This window comes from Somniosus microcephalus, chromosome 14 (assembly GCF_052327205.1).
Source record: "Somniosus microcephalus isolate GS21.2 chromosome 14, FLI_Smic_1.0, whole genome shotgun sequence".
In the NCBI taxonomy this organism is placed as follows: domain Eukaryota; kingdom Metazoa; phylum Chordata; class Chondrichthyes; order Squaliformes; family Somniosidae; genus Somniosus; species Somniosus microcephalus.
Window position 1 is genome coordinate 101,390,880 of NC_141000.1, and position 14,357 is coordinate 101,405,236.

The 14,357-nt window shown below is 41.0% G+C and overlaps 1 protein-coding gene and 1 long non-coding RNA gene across 10 annotated transcripts in view; one reads left to right on the plus strand and one right to left on the minus strand.

Moving 5' to 3' along the window:
* The window catches only part of synj1 (synaptojanin 1), a 105,784-nt gene that overhangs the window by 21,892 nt on the left and 69,535 nt on the right, over nucleotides 1–14,357 (minus strand). For 6 of the 9 annotated variants that reach the window (XM_086007063.1, XM_086007061.1, XM_086007062.1 and 3 more), the window contains 4 exons: nucleotides 12,122–12,284; nucleotides 11,317–11,532; nucleotides 9,869–10,003; nucleotides 3,713–3,751 (listed from right to left, as the gene is read on the minus strand). In XM_086007063.1, coding sequence (XP_085863189.1) covers nucleotides 3,713–3,751; nucleotides 9,869–10,003; nucleotides 11,317–11,532; nucleotides 12,122–12,284 — 553 coding nt within the window. Of the gene's footprint in view, nucleotides 1–2,326; nucleotides 2,375–3,712; nucleotides 3,752–9,868; nucleotides 10,004–11,316; nucleotides 11,533–12,121; nucleotides 12,285–14,357 lie in introns of all 9 variants that reach the window. The other 3 variants (XM_086007068.1, XM_086007064.1, XM_086007067.1) reach the window with 2 other exon arrangements.
* LOC147107769 (uncharacterized) lies at nucleotides 514–9,457 on the plus strand. Its single transcript, XR_015080863.1, has 2 exons — nucleotides 514–2,473; nucleotides 3,565–9,457. It is a non-coding gene; the product is annotated as an uncharacterized LOC147107769 (long non-coding RNA).

Below are 14,357 nucleotides of genomic sequence, written 5' to 3' on the forward strand. Positions count from 1 at the left end.
GCGGCAAATGGTATGTTGGCCTTCAGAGCGAGAGGATTCGAGTACAGGAGCAAGGATGTCTTGCTGCAGTTGTACAGGGCCTTGGTGAGACCACACCTTGAATATTGTGTGCAGTTTTGGTCGCCTTATCGGAGGAAGGATGTTCTTGCCATGGAGGGAGTGCAGCGAAGATTCACCAGACTGATACCTGGGATGGCAGGAATGACGTATGAGGTGAGATTGGGTTGATTGGGCTTATATTCGCTAGAGTTTAGAAGAATGAGAGGGGATCTCATTGAAACTTATAAAATTCTAACAGGACTAGACAGACTAGCTGCAGGAAGGATGTTCCCGATGGCGGGGGAGTCCAGAACCAGGGGTCACAGTCTAAAGATAAGGGGTAAGCCATTTAGGACAGAGATGGAGGAGGAATTTCTTCACCCAGAGAGTGGTGAACCTGTGGAATTCTCTACCACAGAAGGCAGTTGAGGCCAATTCATTAAATATATTCAAGAAGGAGTTGGATATATTTCTTAAGGCTAAAGGGATCAAGGGATATGGGGAGAAAGCAGGGACAGGGTACTGAATTTGGATGATCAGCCATGATCTCATTAAATGGCGGAGCAGGCTCGAGGGGCTGAATGGACTACTCCTGCTCCTATCTTCTATGTTTCTAAGTCTAGAGGTAACAAAGGCATGGATGAGGATCTCAGCAGATGAGCTGAGGTGGAGTCGGGCGATGTTATGGCGGTTGAAATAGGCAGTCTTAGTGATAGCACGGATATGTGGTCACAAACTGCCTGCTGCGAACAGTGTGGTTCAACCTCAGACAGTTGCCAGGGAGAGGGATGGAATCAGTGGCTAGGGAACGGAATTTGTGACGGGGACCGAAGACAATGGCTTCCGTCTTCCCAATATTTCATTGAAGGAAATTTCTGCTCATCCAATACTGGATGTTGGACAAGCAGTCTGACAATTTAGAGACAGTGGAGGGGCCGAGAGAGGTGGTGGTGAGGTAGAGCTGGGTGTTGCCAGCGTACATGTGGAAACTGACGCTTTTTTCGGACGATGTCGCCGAGGGGCAGCGTGGAGATGAGAACTAGGAGTGGGCCAAGGATAGATCCTTGGGGGGACACCAGTGGTAATGGTGCAGGAGCAGAAAGAGAAGCCATTGCAGGTGATTCTCTGGCTACCACTGGATAGATAAGAGTGGAACCAGGCGAGTGCAGTCCCCCCCTGCTGGACGAAGGTGGAAAGGTGTTGGAGGAAGGTGGTGTGGTCAACCATGCCAAAAGCTGCAGACAAGTAGTGAAGGACAAGGTGGGATAGTTTACCTTTGTCACAGTCTCGTAGGATGTCATTTGTGACTTTGATAAGTGTTGTTTTGGTACTGTGGTAGGAGCGGAAACCTGATTAGAGGGATTCAAACATGGAGTTCCGGGAAAGATGGGCACAGATTTAAGGAATCAGTTAATCCACATTTCAATGTTAAATAATAAAATCAGATTGTTTACTCCTATTGAAATGCCTCTTGGCTTCCTCTAGGGGTTGAGTTTATAACTGATGCAACTTTTTACATTTGCCTATCCAATTCAATTGAATTCTTAATCGGAAGTGTCATGGAGTTTAACCAATATATTAAACTATTGTTCTTTTCAATTGAACAAAGTTGACTGTTTCAGTGCACGAATACAAACTTGCTATGAAAACGCTATCAGTATTGTAGGCAGACAAGAGTGACACTTGCAGCAACCTTAGTCAACTGCTGTGCAGTCAGTGATTCATAGCTAATGCTCTCAGTTATAGCACACAGCAATAGTGCGTTGATTGAGAACTGATTAAACAGTTTCAGGAGAGAGAAAGATAAATAGAGGCACAGCGAGAGAGATGGGATGGGGCGGGGGACGCGGAGGGAGAGAAAGGGAGGGAAGGAGTGAGGGTGGAGAGAGTGAGAGAAAAAAAAAGAGAGAATGAAAGATTGATCCATGCATCCCTGGCACTAGATCCTGTGACCATCTTTGGGAAGGCAGGCATACTGCCTGCACTACATTTCAAACAACCATTCAGAAATTGTTAAGTACGAATATTTTGTATACCTGCTGTGTCTTATTTTTAAAGTTACATTCTGCTTTCATGGAAAGATTGTAAAGTTTCTATTCCAATGAAATGTTGGAAGTGAAGAGAACACAAGCCACAAAGTTCCATAGACAAATCAAGTTAATATCACAACTTTATGCATGCAACAACCAATTATTTCTAATAGTTATTTTTAACACAAACTTAAAAAAGATTTCCTTCGTTTAACTCCAACGCATTATACTTCTGTTACATGACGAACAAGAGTTACCTTCCATTTCCTTTCTAGCTAACCCTGGACTGACTGGTGCCCCAGGACCTTATGGAAATAAAAAGAAAATATGTTCTCTACACAGAAACCATCACAATGGACACACCAAGGGCAGAAAACAGCAAAGTAAACCAAGCCAAAATACAGGTGAAAATCTAACTATTTACAGAGCTGCAGGTTTACCCATTTACCTTTTACAAAAGCAGATGCACAAATGAAATAAAAAAGGTACTTGGCGAGGAAGAAGATAGCCCACACTGTGTGGCATACTCGAATATTGAGTTTCCAACAGACAATTAGTGGGAGTAATAGTCAAGCAGAACTGAGCAGAGTGGAGAGCAACACTTTGTGTAGTGCACTATCAATGCCTACTATAGTCTTACTGATTTCGTTAGATAGCGGTTTGTGATTGTTTAGCTCAATACATAGGATGCATGAGTTACAAGAGTTACAATCGCATTTAACAAAAAAAAAAAATCACAAAACAAAAAAGGAAAATATTAATGGAGACGGAGTTTCTGCAACCTGGCCAAAATGGAAGGGGAATAGCTCCTGCAGTACAAGATTTGGAAATAATTAGATGTTAAAAATGATCCGTTGCTAACGAAGGAAGTAAAATTATTTGTTGTTGTTGAGTATTGTTCCCACTTTATATTGATCAGAAGCAAAAAGTGATTATTTCATCAGATAAGAATTTTAACAAAGCAGAAATGGCAAATTTGGTGCATTGACAATCTCTATCTCAACCATTAATTATTAATAATTTTTTCCATGTGCAAAGTCAAAGGAATGTTATATTAAAAGTCACTAAATGCAAATGGAAAGATACTATTCTCATTAATGGAATGGGAGAGTGAGGGAGATAGTCATCAATTACTCCTACATAAGGATGCTCTTATTACTGCTCATCAAATGAGCAAAGCAAGTATGAAATGTCTCATCAATACTATACAATTTAATTATTGATGGTTGTATAGCAAGTTACATAGTGGATGCGTGCCACCTATGCCCTATGTGTTTTTTTATGTTATTGCCTGTGTGCTTAGAGGAAAGTACGAATCTCTCCCACAGAGATTAAAATGAAAGGGTAAGTCACACCCCCATAGTTCATTTCCTTCTGACACAAACTCATAACAGCAGGTTACAGGCCAGTACACTCTTGGGTTGGGAATGGTTTGGGATCTGCAGGGACAAGAAAAGATGCAAAATTGAAGTAACAATGCTATTTTTTTAAACAGAAACACCTACTTTACTGAAGGGCAGAGAAAACCATTTCAGTTCTACACACAGCATGCAAAATATCTTGTAGATGTAAATATTATAACCACAGGTGAGCATTTAGGGAAATGAATCAAAATGTCTCTTAAAATATCATGTCATTTTTACCTTTGAATTCTTTCCTTGTAGGTGCTGGGCTTCTAGCTCCTTAGTGAAGCAAGAGGATTATAGTGAAGAGAAGGACATTAGTATTTGTGAAGCATGCACGAATTTAGTGTTAATACAGGAAACTTTGTTATCCGGAGGCGAACCGTCCGGCAAGCTCGAGCCACCGGCAAAAATCAGGAGCCGTTTTTTATTCTTTTCGTTTCTTTTCTTTGCTTTTTTTGAACAGTCAAGCTCTGCAACGTCTGTAGCTAAGCAACAGCTTCAGCTAGAGACGCTACAGAGACGCTTGCCGACTGTTGAGGCTGTTGCTAAGCAGGGTTTGTTGATTCATACGGAGATGAAAATCTCCGTATGTTTCAACATTAGCTCTGGAGTGTACGGCAGTTTTGAGGGAACGGCAGCAGCTCGGTCCCATCAGTGCCGGATAGCACAAAGTTTCCTGTATACAGAAATAGGTAAGCCATACACGCACAGACAGAGTTTTAAATATTCAGATAATGTATTCTTGGCTACAGGCTACACAATTAAATACTTCCTCTGAAAAGTACCAACTCATTAACTGTTTGAATCCTGACTTTGTGAAATAGTAAATGGATAATATAAAAAAAATTTAAGTGTTACTTAGTTTAATAAAAAATGTAAAAATACATTGATATATATAGACCATTCATTGCAAGTCAATTTAAAATACAAACCCAGCAGATAATTAAGAAAAAAAAATATTGCAGCATCCATTTAAGCTGATTAAGCCACATTGGTTCTCTGAGCATATACAGGAAACTTTCGATTTACCGGCACCTAAATAACCGGAAATTTTGGTTAACCGGCAAAATTCAGGAGTAGGTTTTACTTCATATTTATTTGCCTTCCTCCATCTGTGCTGTGCAAGGGTGTGGCTGCAGCTGTTGCTAAGCTAGAGACGCTTGAAACTTGTGCTCATTGTTCTACAGTTGTTGCTAAGCAACAGGGTTTGTTGCTTTATACGGAGCTGTCAGCTCTCCCTATCTTTTACTATAGCGTTCGGTTATCCGGAATTTTTGATGAACCGGCACCACGTCGGTCCCGTCCATGCCGGATAAAAAAAAAAGTTTCCTGTACTGTGATCAAACTGGATAAGCTGTACACTTGCAGTGAACTCTAATTAGAATTAGAGCAGCCTTCACAAAAGGTTTATACACGCAAGAGAATTACTCAAAATATAGGATGCAACAAATAAAAATGTATCCTCTTAATCTATTTAAGTCAAAACACATACATTTCTAGAAAGCATGAAAGGATTATCTATTACTCTGTCAAGAATGTGATTAGCAATATTTGCTGCAGCAGTAATAATGTCCAGAAATCCCCAAAAAACAAATAGCTGGAATGTGCTTTGCGCCCGTTGCACGCAGGGCAACACATTAACAATGAAAACGATTAATCTTTTGACCTTTTGCCAGTGGTCCCATTTCCCACTATTACCAATCTGCACACATTCTAGGCATCTTAAGACTGCAGAAAGGATGGGCGATTTAAATTAACTCGTTTCCCCTCGCTCTTTTTTTTTTTTTTTTAAGCAAAGCGACTGCTGTTTCTCCTCACATAGAACAATAAGGCATCCCACCAAGAAATCCCAGAGAATGGCAAGATGGACATGCACTGTTCTGCGCCCATTCACAGTCACAGAATAACTGTAAAACTCAATATGGACATAATTTCGATTGCAGAGGATAATCCCTTGCAGAAGGATTTTCTTCATTTCACTACAAAAATCAGACGCACAAGTTGGCATAAAAGTTACTTATTTTAGTGGTTTCGCTTTAGTTCAAAAAAATTAACAAAGTGTTCATTTGTATTTTTGAAGTTGCAGGGATTGTTACACCACCTGCAGTATTCAGCTCAAAAGAAATACAAGGATCATCTCTAGTTTCTTTTTATTCGTTCCTGGGATGTGGGCGTCGCTGACAAGGCCAGCATTTATTGCCCATCCCTAATTGCCCTCAAGATGGTGGTGGTGAGCCACCTTCTTCAGACGCGGCAGTCCTTGTGGTGAAGGTACTCCCACAGTGCTGTTAGGGAGGGAGTTCTGACCCAGCGATTATGAAGGAACAGCGATGTACAGGTAGACTACCCTTTATCCGAACTTCCGAAAACCGAAACCCTCTAAAAAAAAAAACGAAGGTTTTTTCGGTCAGCGTAAGTCGTGCGCACGACATGACCAGAGTGGCGCACGACTTACGCTGAGCAGAGGGTCAGCGTAAGTCATGCGCACGACCCCCCGCCGACTTACGCTGAGCAGAGGGTCAGCGCAAGTCGTGCGCACGACCCCCCGCCGAACCACCTGACTCTCTTCCAAAGGCTCGAAAGCAACGAGAGCTCTGAGCCCGCGGTGGTGCCGGCCCCTGTTCCGACCGAGCACGACGACCTGTTGGTGGAAATGCGGAACTTCATTGCATTCCAGGCTAGCAGCGACGGACAAGCCACGACTGCGGACCCCCGCCGACCCGCCTTCCGAAATTTTCCGAAAACCGAAACACGGCTGGTCCCGAGGTTTTCGGATAAAGGATAGTCTACCTGTATTTCCAAGTCAGGGTGGTGTGCAACTTGGAGGGGAACTGGCAGGTGATGGTGTTCCCATGCGCCTGCTGCCCTTGTCCATCTAAGAGATAGAGGTCGCGGGTTTGAGAGGTACTGCCGAAGCAGCCTTGGCGAGTTGCTGCAGTGCATCTTGTAGATGGTACACACTGCAGCCACGGTGTGCCGGTGGTGCAGGGAGTGAATGTTTAAGGTGGTGGATGGTATGCCAATCAAGCGGGCTGCTTTGTCCTGGATGGTGTCAAGCTTCTTCAGTCTTGTTGGAGCTGCACTCATCCAGGCAAGATTCTGGAAATACAGTATTACTGGCTCTCACATTTTTATTTCCTCTCAGTGATCTCTATCCCCTGATCCCTCTATATTTCTAGTAGGAAGCACTGTTGCCTCAGTAAGCAAACGCATATTAGCTGCTATCTCCTCTTTTGCATTTATCATTGAAGGTAGTAGCCAATAGTTCAAGATTTCAGCACATTAACCCTACTGAGTATTAAATTTGCTCGAGTCTAATTCATAACAAAGAGTAGATCTTCTGTGGCATAGTAAATACAAGTCCAGAACCTGGAGTACAGCTTCTGATATTTACCATGGTCCTGCTGCAGCTTAAATCAGATAGTCAATAGTGGGTTCAGCTATTGCTGTAATCCAGCAAATTTACTGAAGCAATACATCATGACTGACTTGATGTACAAATATTACACACTTTATGATACTGAAAGATACAGGCTGCACAGATAGATTGGAATACTATATTTACCTCCCATTTTGATCGTTCTTCCATTTACAAACACTCTTATTCACCATTATATACAACATGATGATTATTTTTGTTCAATACCCCCCAATTCCCACAAAGGATTTGCAGTATCTTAAGATTCAAGCACTTTATTTGTGTAGTAGCACTCTCGCCTCCAAGTCAAAAGATTGTAGTTCAAACTCCACTCCAGAGACTTAAGCGCATAAGCCAGGCTGACATAAGAACATAAGAAATAGGAGCAGGAGTAGGCCATTCGAGCCTGCTCCGCCATTCAATAAGATCCTGGCTGATCTTCTGCCTTAACTCCATTCACCGGCCCGATCGCCATATCCCTTGATGCCCTTACTAGTCAGAAATCTATCAACTTCCGTTTTGAATATACCCAATGACTGAGCCTCCACAGCCCTCTGGGATAGAGAATTCCAAAGATTCACCACCCTCTGTGTGAAGAAATTTCTTCTCATCAGTCCTGAATAGCCTACCCTTTATCTTGAGGCTGTGGCCCCTGGTTCTAGACTCCCCAGCTAAGGGAAACAAACATTCTCCCAGCATCCATCCTATCAAGCCCTGTAATAATTTTGTATGCTTCAATGAGATCCCCTCTCATTCTTCAGAAGTCAAGAGAATACAAGCCTAGTTTACTCAATCTCTTCTCATACGACAGTCCCGCCATCCCAGGAATCAATCTCATGAACCTTCATTGCACTCCCTCTATGGCAAGTATATCCTTCCTTAGGTAAGGAGACCAAAATTGTACAAAGTACTCCAGGTGTGGTCTCACCAAGGCCATATATAATTGGAGTAAGACTTCTTTACTCCTGTACTCAAATCCTCTTGTAATGAAGGCCAGCATACCATTTGCCTTCCTAATGGCTTGCTGCACCTGCACTTTCAGTGACTCATGTACAAGGACACCCAGGTCCTTTTAAGCATCTGTATTCCCCAATGTTTTACCATTTAGGAAATACTCTGCCTTTTTGTTTTTTCTACCAAAGTGGATAACTTCACATTTATCCACATTATATTCCATCTGCCATGTTCTCGCCCACTCACTGAGCCTGTCAAGATCCCCTTGAAGCCTCTTCACATCTGCCACTGCCACCTAGCTTTGTATCAGCAGCAAATTTGGAAATGTTACATTTAGTCCCCTCATCCAAATCATTGATATAGATTGTGAATAGCTGGGGCCCAAGCACCGATCCTTGCGGTACCCCACTAGTCACAGCCTGCCACCCTGAAAAAGACCCGTTTATCCCTACTCTTTGTTTTCTGTCTGTTAACCAATTCTCAATCCATGCTAGTATATTACCCCCAATTCCATGTGCCCTAATTTTGTTCACCAACCTCGTGTGGGATCTTATCGAAGGCCTTCTGAAAATCCAGATACACCACATCTACCGGTTCCCCTTTGTCTACTCCACTAGTTACATCCTCAGTGCAGTGCTGAAGTGCTGCACTGTTGGAGGTACCATCTTTCAGATGAGATGTTATATTGAATCCCTGTCTGCTATCTCAGGTGGATGTAAAAGATTCCATGTGAACAGCAGGGGAGTTCTCCAAGCCAACATTTATCCCACAACCAACATCACTAAAACAGATCATCTGGTCACGTAGTTCATATTGCCGTTTGTGGGATCTTGCTGTGTGCAAATTGGTTTTTGCCTACATTACAACAGTGACTACACTTCAAAAATACTTAATTGGCTGTAAAGCGCTTTGGGATGTCCTGAGGTGCTACATAAATGCAAGTTCATTCTTTTCTTTATATATAAACAGTAAAGTTAAATTATCTGGAAATGTTCAACTTTTGAACTATATTTTTATCATACATCTATAAAATGATTATACATTACTAAAGAATATGAAGCAGAATTAGGCTATTTAGTGCAGGAATGTTACTCCAATCCTGAAAGGGCTAAAGTTGATGGATTTGCCAACCAGTGTACAAACAAATTGAAAACTGCTTGTGAAAGAATTTGCAATGGAACCTTTATGATCAATACAGGAAACTTTCGATTAACCGGCCACTAAATAACCGGAAATGTCGGTTCATGTAACTTTTCTTTACTTTTAGTTACTTTTTTTTTTTAAACTCATTTCTGGCTGTGCAAGCGTCTAACTGAAGCTGTTGCTAAGCTACAGAGATGCTTGCAAGCTGTGCTGATTGTTTTGAAGCTGTTGCTAAGCAACAGGGTTTGTTTAACTATAGCGTTCGGTTATCCGGAATTGATGATGAACCGGCAACACGTCGGTCCCGTCCGTGCCGGATGCCAGAAAGTTTCCTGTACTCCAATCATCTGCCTTCTGATTATCCCGAATTTATGCCTTGTGAGAGATATCAAAACAGCGTAATATTTTGTTATTTGTATTAATCCCTTTTTCTTGCTAAATAAAACTATATATTTTTGTTAGATGTATTATTAAGTGTGCTCGTTCCTGTGCCAAGGGCATTGTTGCACCACATGTGTAGGACAAAAATTTGAGGACTTTTGATTACTTGTCAATTTCCATTATACACAGAGCAAGTGATGGTAGCTAATGAACATTCCACTCTAGTTTTGTCTATCTAGGACCAGTAAATCTAACTTTGGAACACATTTGACATTGTACTCAATGATTATCACACCAGTACTAGCAAAAGTAACAAAACAAAAGAGGTATGTGCTACACAGAACCTTGCATACAAAAGTCTAAGAACATTTGGATGTCTTGACTAAGTTTAGTCATTTTCTTTTCTTTAATCCCAACTTAAGTACTCAGCTAAGCTGAATTGTCTTGCATCACTTTTACTTTATTGAAGTAAGATTGGGGAAATAATCCTCATCTACCTGAAGGAGGTGGTGGTCTTTGTGGTGGAGCAGGTCTTGAAGGAGGTACTGAAGGACGTGGTGGAGGTGGCCGTTTCGGTTCCAGGGATTGACCACTTTCCTTGTGTGTTGGAACTTGCTGGAACTCTGAAGAAGCTGATTTTTTAAAAAAAAAGACAATTTATAACCAATCATTTAACAATAATGACACAATGGGCAGGGCCTTAGATCAGATATAGTGGAAATAATTGTGCCAATCACAAGAAAACAATAACCATAATATAATCTAGGTGAACTATTTACAGAAGTCTATGATTAACATTCCCAATATTGACCTCGTTTGTTTCTGATGCATAAAATTTAGCAAAAATGAATAAGCAATTAAAAAAAAAATTCTGTAAAGGTCACCCAGACTGGCCAATTTTTCTCATATTACATCATTACATTCTAATATTTTAAACAAGCTGTTGGACAAAGAAGCATAATGTATTTTTTTGTAAGATGAGAAATAAAATCATTTTTTATTATCCTAGAATTTAAACATGACACTTTTTATTGTGGGTAGCCAATAAAAGGTAACTACACTTGAAATATAATGTATTTATTATAACTTTCAGACAAATCTGCCCCCTGACTGAAATCCAGTGGTCCTTGCTTAGGCATCCATCAATGGTGTACAAAGATAGGTTTAAAAAGCTGTCTCTATTCACGTTAGAAATGCATAGACTGCGGGGTGATTTGCGAGAGGTATATAAAATAGTTAATGACTAGATTGATAGATTATTTCAATTTGATGGATTGGGGAAGAGCAGGGATCATGCATACGTTACACAAAGCTTGGGCTAGGTTAGCTGTGAGGCAGTTCTTCTTTTCCCAGAGAATAGTAGATCCATGGACCAAGTTGCCAGCTCGTACAATGAGTGCTGATTCTCTGCATACATATAAAATACAGCTGGACCAGTTCCTGGCTGGGGTGTGAAGATCACATCTTATGAAATAATAGGCAATATAAGCATGGTCAATGCGGTCTCCTGAACTAGTTTTGATTGCCTAAGGGCATTGGAGAGGAACTTTTCAGATTTTTCTCCCCCCTAACTGGCCATGGGTTTTTATCTGCCTTTTTGCTTCTCTCATCAGATTACATGGCTTCTAGAGGATAGGGGGTGTCTAATCATGATGCTTCAGGGATCGCAACTATGGGGCAGCTTGATGGACCAGGCGGTCTTTACCTGCCTGTCATTTTCATGTTTCATAATACTATGGAAATAGACTTCTTTTGTGCTGAGAATGCAAACTGGTAGCTGCTGAAATGAACTGGTACATCTGTAACTAAATCATAGCACTGCCAGTAATGACCATGTGTAGGTAGTTTTCTCAAGAGAAAGTTACAAGAGAAGTTTGTTACTAGTTTGCATACAATGAGTTCTATATTTCTAAATGAACTGTTGATATTCACAGCAAACCTTTACCTTGATATGACTGTTCTTGTAGAACTGTGGAAGGTCTTGGAGTTGCTCGACTTGGTCTGCTAAGCAGTGATGGTGGAGGCATCTCTGGTATTGTGGGCGATGGACAGGGACTTGTCCTTGGGGTTGAACCAGGAGAGGTGGCTGAACCTGAACCAGAGACAGGCTGCAAATGCTGAGGGATTTCATCTACTTCAGCACTATAATCATCCACATCACCTGTATTAAAACAGTGTTAGATACATTATATGCAATACAAACTAGTAACAAATGCTTGTAAAGTTGTACTAAACTTGACCAACTCTTACATTTGGCTGAATCTGCATACTGCACTTGTTATCATCCAAGCTAAAATTATTCTTTGTTTAAAATTGCAAAAGTGATTAGTCGACTGCCCACTGATGTTGATCAATAATGGGATTCTGCAATTAAAGCTTTGCGGAATACCCAAATACTCAACGATCAGGTTTCATTTCATAACAGTTTCAGTTATAAATGACATTTAGTTATTAATTTCATATACTGCCAGCAATTTGTTAATATACTCAAGTAAGATAAACATTTAAACAGTTAAATTAATTTCTGATAGATGCTCGTCTGTGGATCATTGATTTATTCACAGCCAAATCATTTTACTACAAGTTTTTATGCATTTTAATATACTGCGCAGGCAATTAAGTGGCATCGAATTACAGTTTAGAAATTTACGATACATAGTAAAAAGGTCATTACCTAATTTAAAGAAATTAAAATGATGAAAATGTGATTTTAAACTAAATGCTTATATATTTGAATACCGACTACATACCTTCCATATCATAGTCAGCGGAAACATCTGTATCCTCGCCAAGCAGTGTGGAACTAGCAGAGACTGGTAAACCAAGGCCAATTCTTTCCAGACTCATCTCGTCCTCCAATCTGCTGCTCCAATCTGGATTCTTTAGACGGATATTGATTGTCCTGCCCAAAACCTGCATTGATGCAATGGCATTTTTTTCAAAAACGTTTTCAGCAAGATATGTTTCAGTGATTCTGGAAAGGACTATCAAGTTAGTCACTTCTATGTCAGTATTCAGGCAAGATTCATTTATTTATTGATTTTAATAACATTCTTTTGGGACTCCATGAAATTCCTAGTTTTAACACAGTGAATAGAAGTGTCTTTCCAGGTCTCTAGTACTCTTCTCCTCTGTTTCTACCTCTGCTGCTTTCTACCTACGCTCGTTATGCTTCTCTGCTACTGCATTTCTGTGTCTCTGCTATTCTGTCCCTGCACCTATTTCTGTGTTTCTCCCACTCATTCTCTCCCTGTGTGTTACTCTCCCTCTTAATTCTTCATTACTGCTCCTGGTGCTTTTTCTGTTACTGCAGGCAACTGATGCTTTTTCTTTCAGACTCTCCTCCCTTTAAAAAGAAACGAAATCTGAGGAGAACCCCCAAAAGGCTCCTCCAATCCTCTGCACAGCTGATCAGTGGACTCCTCTCATTGTACGTGATAGCGTAGTCTGGAAATGGACTGTGGTTTATCATTTGGGAATCCGCAGTCTACAGCACTAAACCTGTAAAATCTATCACTTAAATCTAAAGAAGAAATAGCTCGGCCGACTGAAACATATTTGCAACTGGCCAACATGATCTGTAATACTTAGAAGGCATAAAATGGAACAGGCTAGTTATCTTGGACAAAATATCGGCATTGGTTCAGAGAGATATCCGAGCGCAGGAAGAGGATTAAAAGCTCATAGGGAACATCTAGAATTTTTACAGGTAAAGTGCAAATAATTGAAATGTCAGTAAATTTTCAATTTTTATTTCTTCTCTCCTTTTTCATACAATTTTTCATCCTTCTAACTGCACTGAAGTGTCACCCTGGATTATGTGTTCAAGTCTCTGAAATGGGGTTTGAAGTCACAACCTTCTGACCTAGTCATGAGAGTGCCATCACTGAGCCAAGGCTGACACCTTAAAGGCCTGCATACTGTTGATGTTGTAATAAGGTCTGGAGCCAAGGCATCCTGGAAGAACCTACCAGCCTGTAACCTTATGGCCCAGCATATCTCTCATCTCGATCACCATAATTAACCCTGGTTCAATGAGGAGTGTAGAAGAGCATACTGAGAACAGCATTAAGCATGTGAAAACGATGTTTACCTGATGAAGCTGCAACAGAGGGCTACTTGCATGCTAAACAACAAATGCAGCATGCTACAAGACAGAAATAAGCGATCCCACAACTAACAGATCAGGTCAAACTATCGGTGAGCAGATTATTCATGAGTAAACGCCACTTCAGAGGGCAATTACGAGTCAGTCAATCACATTGGTGTGGGACTGGAGTCACATATAGACCAGACTAGGTAAGGGAGGCAGGTTTCCTTTCCTAAAAGGACATTGGTGAGCCAGTTGGATTTTTACTACAATCTGATGGCTTCGTGGTCACTTGTTTACTGATATTAGCTTTTTACTTCCAGATTTAAAAATAAATGAATTCAAATTCTGAAATGGCCATGGTGGAATTTGAACACTCATTCTTTGGATTATTAGTAGACCGATGGATTTGGAGTCCAGTTATACAACCACTACACTACCATTGCCTCAGAGCCTCTAGGTTAAGTGGAAGTGGGGAGAAATCAGCCAAGGTTCCTTTTCTTACCGATATCCAGGGACCCTTGTTGCAAGGGCACGTGTGCACTTCAGGTGAGTAGAGGATTGGGCTCAGCTGTAATAGCTCCCACAATCAAACCTGCTGACAATCAATTTTAAATTTGACACAAGAAAGCCTACTCAGTGAGGAACAAGAAGGTGGCGAGCAACTGTGGAATCTTACCCTCAGCGTTTCTCGGTGCTTTCAGGAGAGTAACTTGGCAGAGTTGTGTGTGGGGGGGGGGGGGGGAATAAATATATGGGATATGGGAAAGAATAGTAGTTGATCAGAGGAGGCACTCTACTCTTCTGACTGGCCATTGGCCAGATACTGATCAATTTCTCTATTTAACAGCCCTAGCACCTGACTTTTTTGGAATGCTTGTTCAGATAGATGCAAA